The sequence below is a fragment of the Danio aesculapii genome, chromosome 7 (genome assembly GCF_903798145.1).
Source record: "Danio aesculapii chromosome 7, fDanAes4.1, whole genome shotgun sequence".
NCBI classification, from domain to species: Eukaryota; Metazoa; Chordata; class Actinopteri; order Cypriniformes; family Danionidae; genus Danio; species Danio aesculapii.
In genome coordinates, this window is record NC_079441.1 from 3,154,032 (window position 1) to 3,168,809 (window position 14,778).

Sequence of the window (14,778 nt, forward strand, 5' to 3'; positions counted from 1 at the left end):
AAGGTCTAATTAATACAACAGTTTTGACAACTTTTTTTAAATTTTGATGTCTCAAAGGCACTTTAAAGTGATAATGACCCATAAACTGATATATCAGTTCTTACTACTAGTATTCTTTAACAACTAGTTGAAAATACAAAAACACAGCATTTAACATTATTTACTATAGCGTATTTTCATGTGGGTTGTTTGTATAAGTGCATGCATTTAACTTAACTACACAGCTAAAACACATTAAAAAAACTGTTATGCTAATGCTTTTATCAAATTCATAATCATTACAAAAAATTATGACAAGTAAAAACAGTGTGGTGTAGTTTAGCACAGTACCATTAATGTACATCTAAAACTGTAACAATGCTAAATAAAGTACCCTTCAAATAACAATAATTCAAGTTTCATTTCATACTGAATAATATAAAATGGATGACAAACCCAAACATCAAAACTTTTGTAGGCATGTGGACTGGTGTTCACCACTTCAGCCTTCGGGACGAGTGACAACCTGGAATGAACAACATTTAATTCATTTATATATACAGTATATTGAAAATGTTTTACTTGGATGGGATACTTGAGGGATGTGTTACTTGAGGGATGTGGCACACTACCTCTCTTGTCGCTCGATTTGCTGCGTTGTCGTGGAAGAGTAAAGTCAAAGTGGAAAGATGAGGATGATGAAGATTCGGGAGTCTTCAAAACCTCCTCAAGCTTCACCTGCTCTTGATTCTCCTACAGAAAAAAAGAAAGTCCTCTCAAATAAAAAAGCATCAAAAATTTTAATTATGTAGTTTATAAAGCTTGTTGGGGAGTTGGTGGTGCAGTGGGTCGCACAATAACGTCACAGCAAGAAGGTCGCTGGTTCGAGCCCCGGCTGGGTCAGTTGGCATTTCTGTGAGGAGTTTGCATGTTCTGCCTGTGTTGGCGTGGCTTTTCCCCTGGGTGCTCCGGTTTTCCCCATAGTCCAAAGACATGCGGTACAGGTGAACTGCATAAGCTAAATTGGATGCAGTGTATGTCTGTGAATGAGTGTGTATGGGTGTTTCCCATTGTTGGGTTGTAGCTGGAAAGGCATCCGCTGTGTATAACCAGGGCGATCTCACGAGGAAACGTAAGTATTTTACGTTTTGTTAGTTTAGTGGCTAATTCGTACGAATTTGTGCGAGTTCAGTCGTACGAAAATGTACGATTTTAAAAAGGAGGCGTGGCACCTAACCCCACCCCTAACCCTTAACCCTAACCGTCATTGGGTGATGAGCAAATCGTACTAAATTGTGCGAAGTTGATCGTACAAATTCATACGAATTAGCCACTAAATCAAAAAGTTACGAATTGCCATGAGACTGCGTTGGTAAAACATATGCTGGATAAGTTGGCGGTTCATTCCACTGTGGTGACCCCTGATTAATAAAGGGACTAAGCTGAAAAGAAAATGAATGAATGAATGAATGAATAAATACATACAATATATACAGCAGTCTAAAATAAATGTAAATTCACGACTGTAGAGTTTTACGAGCAGCTCAAGCAAAACGTTGAGGATTATAGGCTACATGGAAAAATCGGATGGATTAAAAGAATATGTAAAACTCATCAGCAATGCATGTTAAGAGTTTGAATTTCACTTTTTTTTTCATTTGAAGAGATACTGACCAAGCATGGTAAATATAAATACAACGATAACGATATTTGTGTCCATAACAGCAGACCATTTGTTCATTGTTTGTTTGTTTCTTTTACCATTTCCCCCTGCTAACCAGCAGATGTCCTCAGTGCGCTGCGTTTCTAGTGCATTAGACCAGTGAATCCAGCTTGTGTAATCTATCTAATAAAACTCTGAATTTAACCATCACAGTCAGTGTAGTGAAATAAAAACACAAATTATTTTTCCCAGCATTTTCAAAGGACAGAAAGATACCAAGTATACTGGATACCCGAGGTACTTTCATTTTTAAAATTCAGTTTGCTACAATGGCTAGCATAGCTTGCATGCAATTTATTTAATATTCCCTCCCATGGTATAACCAATCGTTTTCTAGATAGACATTATTTTTATATACTAGTTAGCTGAAAAAAGTAATCTGATTACATAATTTTGAAACGCATTACACCCCGAACTCTCTGTATTTGTGAAAGATGTCTGTCACTTACATCAGATGGGCTTTGCTGGAGTTTGATTTTGAATTTAGTTGTGTTTTGGCTGTCTTTCTTCCTCTCTTTTTCCTTTTCTCTCTCCTTCTCTTTCTCCCTCTGTTGAACGATAGCACTGCGAGCGGCTCTATATTCCAGAGCGAAGTCGCTGACGGTCTTACAAAATGCCTCTGCACTGGTTTCTCTCACCATGGAGCGCGAGTAACCCAGAAACAGCAGGAACGAGTGGAATCTGACGGCAAAAAATAATGCAGTGCAACAAACACAAATGGGTATAAAACAAGAGGAAAGTAACTTTTATGCATGTGGCTCAGTGCAAATGTTTTTATGAAAGATGCATTGGCATTAACAGAGCTACGTAGTGATGGATTATACTGTATGTAATCAGATTACAAAAATCAGGTTTGTGTAAGAATAAACTACTATTAAAAACACTCATAAACTGACTACAATTACGATTTTATGGATTACATGATTACATGTTATTTACACATTGGCAAGTAAGTTATTCACAATTGATATTTGTTTCGTTATAAACCTGTTGCTTTTATACATTTGTGATTCTTTTATTAATCTAAATGTAATCCAAAAGTAATCGGATTACATTCCAGTAAATGTGTACTGTAAGAGATTATATTACTGACTACAAATGTTCTCATGCAAATTACATTTCAAAAGTAATCTACCCAGCTCTGGGTGTTAATTTGTGGGTTTTACCTGTTGATGACTCTACGGTATATTAGTGTTAATATTTTGAAGTATTTTTAGATGTTGATATATAGTAATTCAAAAAGAAGCTTTTGAGACCAATTGCTGATAAAGAAGGAAAGTTATTTATGCCTTGTTAAAATAGTACAAGAATATCCTACTTCAATTTTTATGACATCAAATAAGCATTTTGCATAAAATTAATCCAAAAGTAATCAGATTACATTCTAATAAATCTGAATGTAATTTAAAAGTAATCAGATTGAATTGCCATTATTCTAAATGTAATCCAAAAGTAATCGGATTACATTCCAGTAAATGTGTACTGTAAAAGATTATATTACTAACTACAAATGTTCTCATGCAAATTACATTTCAAACGTAATCCACCCAGCTCTGGGTGTTAATTTGTGGGTTTTACCTGTTGATGACTCTACGGTATATTAGTGTTAATATTTTGAAGTATTTTTAGATGTTGATATATAGTAATTCAAAAAGAAGCTATTGAGACCCATTGCTGATAAAGAATGAAAGTTATTTATTTCTTGTTAAAATAGTACAAGATAATCCTACTTCAAGTTTTGTGACATCAAATGAGCCTTTTGCACAAAAGTAATCCAAATGTAATTGGATTACATTGTAATAAATCTAAATGTAATTTAAAAGTAATCTGATTGAATTCCCATGAATCTAAATGTAATCCAAAAGTAATCGGATTACATTCTCAGAAATGTGTACTGTAAGAGATTATATTACTGACAACAAATGTTCTTATATAATTTGTAATCAGTAACTGTATCAGTAATTTGTAATTTACCCAGCTCTATTTAATTTACCTGTTAATGACTCTGCGGTAAACGGCTCGCAGCACCTTCATTCTTTCCTCGCAGTCTTTCAGAAACAGCTGGAGCCGCTGATGGAGGGATGATGCCTCTTCCACACCTCCATCTTTCCTTCCTCCACCTTTCTTCTTCTTTCCATCCTTTTCAAGAAGTCTGAGTTGATCCCATGATGCTTTGCAAAGGGCCTCGAGCTGGCAGAGATTCAGCTGAACTTGCGTATAGTCACACTAGTGTGCCAATGTTTATCAGAGACAGGAAAAGAGGGATAAGATGAGATGAGAGAAGGAAACTCGGTCAGTAGGAAATGTCCAAAACAGGATGCAAATTATGTGGATATCAGCAAAACATCTAGTGGATTGTAAATGTGGTTTTAGAAAGATTTTGATGAATAGGCTATTCCCCACAGACTAAACAAAACCCTTCTCCATTTTGTTTTCCGTAATTAATAATGATTAGTTACATGATTAAAATACATTTTTCTGACTACTGTATTTTTTTGTGTTGGTTTTTTATTTTCTTTTGTATTTGGTTTGTATCATGTAATTAGTGTACCTCTTTGCATAATTTACAGGGGTTGAACAATGAAACTGAAAGGTTTTAGACCAAAATAATTCATTAGTATGGTGTAGAGCCTCCTTTTGCAGCCAATACAACATTGATTTGTCTTGGGAATGGCAGATACAAGTCCTGCACCGCGGCCAGAGGGATTTTGAGCCATTCTTCTTGCAGAATAGTGTTCAGGTCACCACGTGATGCTGGTGGAGAAAAATGTTTCCTGACTTGCTTCTCTAAAGTGGCTCAATAATGTTTAGGTCCGGAGACTGTGCAGGCCATGGAAGATGTTCAACTTCACTTTAATGTTCATCAAACCACTCTGTCAATGTTGTTCATTCCACTCTGTGTATTGGTGCATTATTATCCTGATACATGGCACTGCCTTCAGGATACAATGTTTTACTCATTGGGTTACATACTCTTCAGTAACCCAATCAGGTTCAGTACTCATCTTGCACAAGTGTTGTGCCTAGAGAAAGCCATAATATTGCAGCCACTGATCCCCCCATGCTTCAATTTCACCTTTATTTGTATAGCGCTTTTCCAATGTAGATTGTGTCAAAGCAGCTTCAGATAGAAGATCATAGTAAATTGAAACAGTGTAGTTCAGTTTTCAGAGATTAAGTTCAGTTCAGTTTAGCTCAGTTCAGTGTGGTTTAACAATCATTACTGAGAGTCCAAACACTGAAGAGCAAATCCATCGATGTGCAGATCTACAGATCCTGAACCATGCAAGCCAGTGGCGACAGCAGAGAGGAAAAAACTTCACCAATTGGCGAAAGAGAAGATTTATAAAACCTTGAGAGAACCCAGGCTCAGTTGGGCGCGACCATTACTCCTATGACCAAACGTCTTGTGTAGAGCTGCAGTCTAGGTGCCGGAGAAGCTGGACATCAGCGAGACTTGTTTGTCCCTGGAGCATCACAAGACTCAGTCTCATGCTATCCACTCCTCCATGACCGTAACAGCAGCTGCTCAGGATACGGCTTGGTCCAGGATTATGGAAACCTTGGAATCATCTTGGGATCAGTTCGATGCTGGTCTTGGATCAAATCAGTGGCGCTGCATAGTCTCTTAGGGCCTCGGGAAGAGTATCCCCAGGTGGAAATTGAGATTAAAGAGAATAATTAGTGTAGCTGCTGTTCATAGTGTAAATAAACGAGATGTTCCATGCTTCACTCTGGGCATGCAACAGTCCAGGTGAGACACTTCTTCGAGGCTTCTCCACACCGTAACTCTTCCAGATGTGGGAAAGACAGTGAAGGTGCACTCATCAGCAGTGCTTAATTTGTAAATTGCAAGGTCCCGGAACAAATCATGGTAATTGATCCGGCATGTTACCAGAGGGAGAGGGTAACGTAACACTTGCGCAATCAAATTGGTGGGCCTATGTAAGTCAATAACAGCTTGCATTAGTAGCCTTTATAGTGTGCATGCCAGTACTGGCGCAAGCGTAACTGGCACTCTAGGCAAACAGCGGTGTTTCTGCCGCCTTTTGCAAACAAAAGTGAAGAGCGGGGGTGGGGGTAGGGGGCGGGTTTGGTGAGAAGCGGATCAGTAAAATGAGGTGCTGGATCAGATTTTAGAGGTCCCGGCTCAAATTAAGCCCTGCTCATCAGAGAACAATACATGTTTCACAAGCCCAAGATTTTTGATTCATGTTGATTTAGAATTGGACAAAATTCCTCATTTATTCCTGACTTACATTTAAAGTTTATTTGTTCTAAATCTATAGTTCATCTAAATACATTACTTGCAAACAGAGCAACATTTTTAGCACAAAACACAAGCACATACTGTACCTTGCTGGCTTTTGTGACAGCAGTGATGTCAGAGTAGAGATCAGAGGATTGTGGGTAAAGCTGGAGCAGTAACACACATACATGATGAAGAAGAGGCTGTCGGCCGTGTGTGTCTCTCACCTCAGAGAGTTTGCACAGGTAACTCAACTCAAACCCTTTGGCCTGCACCAAACACACACAACATCATGGGAAGTTAGATGCGATTTTTAAAGGAGACCTATAATGCCCCTTTGTACAAGATATAAAAGAAGTTTCTGATGTCCCTAGTGTGTGTGTGTGTGAGTGTGTGTGTGAAGTTTCAGCTCAAAATAACACACAAATAATGTTTTATAACTCTCTGAAACTGACCCTTTTAGTCTTTGATGCTAATTGTGGCGTTTTGGTGACTGTCACTTTTAATTCAAATGAGACTGTACTCTTTTCAAAAGAGGGCGGAGCTACAAATGCCTGCGTGTCAGCATAGTGACAGCTTCAAAGCAGGACTAAGATCATCTGTGTGAAAAAGGTTGTTTATTCTGATGAGGGAGAGTGGTCACTAGTGGGCGGGGCTTTCCCCCTCTAATGACATCATACAAAGGGAGAATGTCAATCAAAGTGTTTCTGCAGACTGTTTTTTTCAAGTGTCATTATAAAAAAAGAATTAATCAATTTTGATAATTAGAGGTTGGCTATATTCACACACTGCTGCCACACAACTGGGTTTAAACCCCTCATAGAAGTGATTTTTGCATAATAGGTGCCCTTTAAGGTGTGCCATACACATATTTCTTTATAAATATTCTTACCTTGCAGCCGTTCAGGAAGTTGCCGACGGCCAGCACAGTCGCGAGGATGCATCGAAACGTCTGATTGGTCGCCAGCTGCTCCATGGCGAGCTTCAGATGAAAGAGCGGCTCTGCAATTTCCTGTTTGCAAATAAAACGTGAGGGGAAAAGCAGAAAAACAAACATTATAAAAGACCAGACACCAGACTACAGAGACTACAAAACTAAACAGAAATGACCATTTTTAAATTAAATTTTTGTTAAATTAATACAGATTTTATCCTATGTGATACGATGATGGATAATAATGAAAAAAAGGAAATATTTTATGAGATAATTAATTTATATGAATTTGTACAATGCGATCTGTGACCCATTGCAGAATTGTGGGTAAATTTCAAGCATTTTTCATTCATTTTCCGTAAACTGTAAAGATATACATCAAGTGTATATTTTACTGTAAACTGAACTCATCATTAATGTAAAATGATGCAATATGCTTAAATGTGACAGAGAACATTTGATTCTCTTATTAACTATTGTTTAATTTACTGTTAAACTTCTTAAATCATAACAAAGTTGACGATAACAGAGTTGACAGTAACAGAGTTCACAATAACAGAGTTCATGATAACAGTTTATGATAACAGAGTTGACGAGAACAGATTTGAAAACAATAGAGTTTGATGATAACAGAATTGACAGTAACAGAGTTGATGATTACAGAGTTGAAAACAATAGAGTTGATGATAATAGAGTTGACGATAACAGAGTTGACGATAATAGTTGATGATAAAAGAGTTAAAAATAAGAGAGTTGAATATAACAGAGTTGACAGTAACAGAGTTGACAGTAACAGGGTTGACGATAAAAGAGTTGATGATAACAGAGTTGATGGTAATAGAGTTGAATATAACAGAGTGGACAGTAACAGAGTTGGTGATAACAGAGTTGACAATAATAGAGTTGAATATAACAGAGTTGACAGTAACAGAGTTGACGATAATAGAGTTGAATATAACATAGTTGACAGTAACAAAGTTGATGATAATAGAGTTGATGATAACAGAGTTGACGATAATAGAGTTGAATATAACAGAGTGGACAGTAACAGAGTTGGTGATAACAGAGTTGACGATAACATAGTTAAAGATAACAGAGTTGACAGCAACAGAGTTGGTGATAACAGAGTTGACACTAAGAGAGTTGACGATAAAAGAGTTGACTATAACAGAGTTGATGATAATAGAGTTGATGGTAACAGAGTTAAAGATAACAGAGTTAAAGATAACAAAGTTAAAGATAACAGAGTTGAATATAACAGAGTTGATGATAACAGAGTCGAATATAACAGGGTTGACAGTAACAGAGTTGACAATAATAAAGTTGACAATAACAGAGTTGACAATAATATAGTTGACAGTAACAGAGTTGATGATAATAGAGTTGAATATAACAGAGTGGACAGTAACAGAATTGATGATAATAGAGTTGATGATAACAGAGTTGACAATAATAGAGTTAATAACAGAGTTAAAGATAACAGAGTTGAATATAACAGTTGACAGTAACAGAGTTGACAATAATAAAGTTGACAATAACAGAGTTGACAATAATATAGTTGACAGTAACAGAGTTGATGATAATAGAGTTGAATATAACAGAGTGGACAGTAACAGAGTTGATGATAATAGAGTTGATGATAACAGAGTTGACAATAATAGAGTTAATAACAGAGTTAAAGATAACAGAGTTGAATATAACAGTTGACAGTAACAGAGTTGACAATAATAAAGTTGACAATAACAGAGTTGACAATAATATAGTTGACAGTAACAGAGTTGATGATAATAGAGTTGAATATAACAGAGTGGACAGTAACAGAGTTGATGATAATAGAGTTGATGATAACAGAGTTGACAATAATAGAGTTAATAACAGAGTTAAAGATAACAGAGTTGAATATAACAGTTGACAGTAACAGAGTTGACAATAATAAAGTTGACAATAACAGAGTTGACAATAATATAGTTGACAGTAACAGAGTTGATGATAATAGAGTTGAATATAACAGAGTGGACAGTAACAGAGTTGATGATAACAGGGTTGATGATAACAGAGTTGACGATAACATAGTTTAAGATAACAGAGTTGACAGCAACAGAGTTGGTGATAACAGAGTTGACTATAACAGAGTTAATGATAATAAAGTTGAAGATAACAGAGTTAAAGATAACAGAGTTGAATATAACAGTTGACAGTAACAGAGTTGACGATAATAGAGTTGATGATAACGGAGTTAACCAGAGTTGAATATAACAGCTGACAGTAACAGAGTTCACGATAATAAAGTTGAAGATAACAGAGTTAAAGATAACAGAGTTGAATATAACAGAGTTGACAGTAACAAAGTTGACAGTAACAGAGTTGACAGTAACAGAGTTGAATATAACAGAGTTGACAACAGAGTTGACAACAGAGTTGACGATAAAAGAGATGACGATAACAGAGTTGAATATAACATAGTTTAAGATAACAGAGTTGATGATAACAGAGTTGATGATAACAGAGTTGCTGACAACAGAGTTAACAGAGGTGAATATAACAGCTGACAGCAACAGAGTTGACCATAATAGAGTTGAGGATAACAGTTGAAGATAACAGTGTTAAAGATAACAGTGTTGAATATAACAGAGTTGAATATAACAGCTGACAGCAACAGAGTTGACCATAATAGAGTTGAAGATAACAGTTAAAGATAACAGGGTTTAAGATAACAGAGTTGAATATAACAGAGTTGATAACAGAGTTAAAGGTAACAGAGTTCAATACAACAAGGTTGATAGTAACAGATTTGACAGTAACAGAGTTGCCGATAACAGAGTTGAGAGTAACAGAGTTGAGAGTAACAGAGTTGAATATAATAGAGTTGATAACAGAGTTGACAGAGTTTACTCAAAGGGTGAATGGTGTATACACAATTCTAGGACAACCGGAGGGTTAATGACAAGCACTATTCAGATTTTCCTAACCAATCTAAGCTTATTTATTTAAGATGAACGCTCACTCTCTCCAGTGTGTCATGGTCCAGGGTGAAGGCCCACAGCTGCAGTCTGGCCCTCAGATGAGGGACGTCCCCCAGGGTCAGGAGACACTGCTCTGCGGAACCTAGAGCTGAACACGGGGTCCGAGCCTTTACCTCCTTTATCAGATTTAGCTCGTCTTCAGTGGGAACCAGAGTCTGCAACCTCTGAACCACAGGAAAGAGAGAAACACTCGCATCTGTTACAGGATGTAGGCATGTGCAAAAGTTAGCACACCCTATTGAGTTTCATGGTTTTCCCTATCAGGACATCATAATAAAAAAAAGGTATGATCATTAAGCTATAACCTATTTTATTATTGTTTTATTTATATTCTTTATTACACGGCTGCCTGGAATACTTAATTCTGATTGGTCAGTCATGACATTCCAAGGTATGTTATTCACAGATTACAACCATTAAATAACACAGACTCACACGGGAAACTGTCAACGAATAGATTCACATCCAAATACTTGCATTGACATTCATATGTACCTGCTTGTCTGTCACGCAGCTGTTTTTGACTGTTTGGCGCGCCTTGTGACTCAGGAATATGCAGGCTAGTGTATAGTCCATCAGCTGTTTGTGTGTCTGTCAGCTTTGCGTTAACTTAATGGCTCAGAGCAATGTTTTGTGTCTATTTTTTTTATGTTTTGTGGCAAGTAGAGATGTAATAAGTGGGATAAAATACATCCAGGAGGTTGTTTTCTCAGAATAAATCCGATCAGTCTTAAGCAACAGTGCTTCACTTTGCATCGGGCTGCCGATAAACATGTGAGGCATTATTCTATGATAACAACCTCCTGGACGTACTTTGTTCCTTACTTAAAGTCTGTGTGAACTGGATGTTGCTGCCTTTATTGCAACATGATCATGTATTTCTGAAACGAAATATTGAGTAGTGGGCAGGGTTTTATTTTTGAGCTCTTCCTCTAATCTTTCACTGACTAGTGAAACTAATGGTTGGAGGGGTGTGGCTAAGCTTATTTCACCCAATCAGAATCAGAGAAGGACTGCCATTCCAGAACAGAAATGGTCAGATTTTGATTAAAGATTACCAAAACAAACAGATAATTTATTTACAGATTAATTTGTTAATCGTTCACTTTCAGAGTCAACAATATACGCTAGCAAAATAAATGCTAATTTTGATTTCGTGCTAGCTTTAAACTTAGTTTTGATAACTTTTTTGCTATTTAGATTTTAGGTTTGGTCCCTATACTGCCAAAAATGCTTCTCTTACGTCTTGTTACTAGTCCAAATATCTAAAAATTCTTAAATCTAGATAAACAAAAATACTAATAGAACAAAAATAGAAATAATATGCCAAAATGAAGCTTAAAATTAGCAAAATAACTCACCAATGGGGATAAGAAAATTATCTAGTTTTTGTTTTGACTAGTTTTCGTTTTGCTTACCCTATTGTCAGATTATTTTGCTTGTCTTCAGGAAAAAACTCACTTAATTTTGACATATTATTTCTGAAAACAAGACATTTTCTATATCCATAAAATGCTTCTTGACTTAAAAATTTGTAGATATTTGGACTAAAAACAAGACAGAAAAAGCTATAAGTCTGCAAAAGAAAAAAAATTCAGAATGGAAGATATATTTTTATACAATACAACACAATATACTTCAATATTTATAAATAAAACACATTTTAAAACAACCAAAGTGCTGTAGATAGGAGTACTAAAGACAGAGAAGAAAAATTGATATAAAAGGAAACATTTAGCAAGTAAAACCAATAAAAGCGAGAGAAAATGGAAATGGCCTGGAAATGGCCAAAACCCCTCTAAAACCAGGCTGGTCGACCAGCTTAAACCAGCCTAGGCTGGTTGGCTGGTTTTAGCTGGTCGACCAGCCTGGTTTTAGAGGGGTTTTAGCCATTTCCAGGCTGGTTTCCAGCCATTTCCAGCCTGGTCTTAGCTGGTCAGGCTGGAAAATGACCAGGTAAAACCAGCTTGACCAGCCAAAACCAACTATGTCCAGCTTAAACCAGGCTGGTCAAGCTGGTTTTAGCTGGATTTTGCTGGTCATTTTCCAGCTTGACCAGCTAAGACCAGGCTGGAAATGGCTGGAAACCAGCCTAGAAATGGCCAAAACCCCTCTAAAACCAGGCTGGTCAACCAGCTAAAACCAGCCAACCAGCCTATATATATATAAATCAAGCTGTATTTAGATGTCGGGTTGAGTGTGAAGTCAACAGTACTGTACAGGACACACACCTGTATGTCTTCTCTGTCCAGCACAGTGTTGTCCATGCTGTGGATGGCAGGAGGCAGCAGGTGGGCCGGTGGGAGACGGCTGAGCGCTATAGTGATGATATTACTGCGTTTTACACCTAGAACGCACACACACGGCTGCTTCTGCTGCACGGACAGAAGGAGAAATGAACACTGAGAGATTTAATAAGTGCTTTTTAGAGACTTAATCACAATTTCAGATTTTAAACTCAGTACTTAAGAGTGCAACAATGTTGTGGTACTCTTGTCTTACACTATGTTGAAATGCACATCCCATATAGAAAAGTCACACATGGAAATATGTGCAAATTACAAGTTCAGATTTGGATATTGCATATGAAATGTCATATATTCCCGCCTGATCTCACGAGGAAACGTAAGTATTTTACGTTTTGTCAGTTTAGTGGCCAATTCGTACGAATTCATATGAGTTCAGTCGTACGAAATTGTACGATTTTAAAAAGGAGGCGTGGCACCTAACCCCACCCCTAAACCCAACCGTCATTGGGGGATGAGCAAATCGTGCTAAATTGTACGAATTAGATCGTACGAATTCGTACGAATTAGCCACAAAATCAAAAAGTTACGAATTGCCGTGAGATTGTGTTGTATATGCGGGTCTTTTCTCGTTTATAACTTTTATTCCGCTTTAACTCTCAAGCATACATTGCTTAAAACGCTTTAGATTTTGATATTTCCCATTCATTTCCTATGGCTGGACATCTTTCTCCAATAGGAAAGATTAAGAAGTATTTTTTTAATCACTTAAGATTGTTGACTCGAGTCCTCTTTTCTTCTGTTTGTTCAGAGGGTAAAATAAACAAATAAATAAATAAGGAAAAAGTAGTCAGGTCTTGAACTGCACAGGTTAAGAGGACTATTTAAAGAAAGAAAATCTAAATAAAGTTATATTGGACAAAAATGACCTTAGGGAAGAAAAATTAGATATATTTTCTTTAATATTTTCTTTTATTTTTCCATACTTCAGACAATAAAACCATCATAACAAGCATATATTGGAAAATATTGTAAAAAATATCCACTTTCCTGTTTAATTTTTCATGCACTGGAATTACAAATATACAAGTGTGTTCAATTATATTAAATATGTTAATATATGTTTATTATATATTTATTTATTTAAATAAACATATATATTTATAAATACATGTATTAGATATGTTGATTTCATTATGGCCAAATATGCGCACATATATACAACTAAAGATCTGAACATACGTGTACATATTTGTAATTACAATGGCTGCATTTCAAAATGTTTTTGGCATATGTATTTTATATGTGATATCCAATATAAATTTGCATGTCATATGTAATGTGTATATACTGCCACGTATCAGATTTCTTTGTGCGATAAATGGCGTTTCCCTGATTCGCTCACAAGCTGCATGCAATAAATAAATAAATGAATGAATGAATGAATGAATGAATGAATGAATGAACGAACGAACGAACGAACGAACGAACGAACGAACGAACGAATAAATAAATAAATAAACAAAAAAGATATATTAGTAATGTTCAAACGACACTTTTACGTTGAGAACACTGCAGGGTTCCACACAATTGTTGTGCCAAATGGATTACGTTAACTTTTAGACATTTTTTTGGGAGACAACTTAATTGTTTTATGTTCAATCCAATTAAATTTGTTAGGTTAACTTAATCGATTTTTTTTTTTCAGTGTAGGTTTACTTATTTTTGTTTATCTATTTACATGAAGTTGAAGTCTTACCCGTCGTCCCGCTGTTAGACTGCAGAGAGCGCTGTTGTTTTTGCTCTCAAACAGGTACTCCAGTCTGTTGGTGTCCAGATGAACAGGCTCCAGGGCGGCCCAGATAGACTGTGGCCCAAATCGGCCCACTCTCGGCAGGGGCTGCAGACTCAGCAGCGCCCTCCAGTGGAGCCTCAGAGTACGACTCGACCGCGGCGACTCACTGGCTAGAGATAGGGGTGGGGCTATAGGCGGAGGGGGCGGGACCACGGGGGACGCTGCAGTCTGATTGGGTGACGTGTGGACAGAGTCTTCATCAATACTGTCCAGCTCCAGATCCTCATCATCCCATAGGTCGGAAAAGTCGAGAGCGTTGAGGCGGAGCAAAGGGGCGTGGCTTATGAGCGAAGTCCAGGAGGAGTTCAGAAGGAAACATTCAGCGGGTTTCATCGGGTCTTTTTTTTTTTGGTATTATTTTTTTACGGAAAGTTTTTTGATTAAAATTTTACAATTAAATAATAAATTAAATTATTTACCTTAGTTAAAAAAATGTTGATTAATATAGTTATATATTAAAATTAATATATTGTAAACTGTAAAATGATTAGGGATTAATTGTGATCAATTTAGTGATTAATGTTTTTACAGAAAGTTGATTAATTTAGTAATTAATTTTTAGCAGAAAGTTAACGTTTTTTAATGATTTTTACGAATTTTACGATTAAAAACGCAGTCACAATAAACTCAACAGGAATTAATTACCTCAGTAAAAAAATTGTTGATTGAATATTGTTGGGAAAAGTAACATAAAAAAATTAGCCAGAATCTTACCAATAAAAATACAGTAGAATACGATACTTCATAAAAACAAAATGTACAGTAAAAT

The 14,778-nt window shown here is 36.4% G+C and overlaps 1 protein-coding gene across 1 annotated transcript; it reads right to left on the reverse strand.

The window, feature by feature from the left end:
* Positions 1-85: 85 nt before the first annotated feature.
* On the reverse strand, positions 86-14,342 carry si:ch211-63p21.2 (FH1/FH2 domain-containing protein 1). The gene is made up of 8 exons (XM_056462567.1): positions 13,914-14,342; positions 9,890-10,072; positions 6,844-6,963; positions 6,059-6,220; positions 3,696-3,928; positions 2,152-2,383; positions 612-732; positions 86-505 (listed from the first exon to the last, which is right to left on the reverse strand). Exons 1-8 carry the CDS (start codon positions 14,340-14,342, stop codon positions 474-476), a joined length of 1,512 nt encoding a protein of 503 aa, XP_056318542.1. The 3' UTR covers positions 86-473.
* Positions 14,343-14,778: the final 436 nt, after the last annotated feature.

Bases quoted from the DNA above. Each gene is read 5' to 3' on its own strand.
- si:ch211-63p21.2 (XM_056462567.1), bottom strand. From the start codon at position 14,342: ATGAAACCCGCTGAATGTTTCCTTCTGAACTCCTCCTGGACTTCGCTC. The intron at 3,929-6,058 runs GTACAGTATGTG...TTGGCACACTAG, and splicing joins CTGTCACAAAAGCCAGCAAG to TGTGACTATACGCAAGTTCA. The intron at 733-2,151 runs GTAAGTGACAGA...TTTTTTCTGTAG, and splicing joins TCCAGCAAAGCCCATCTGAT to GAGAATCAAGAGCAGGTGAA.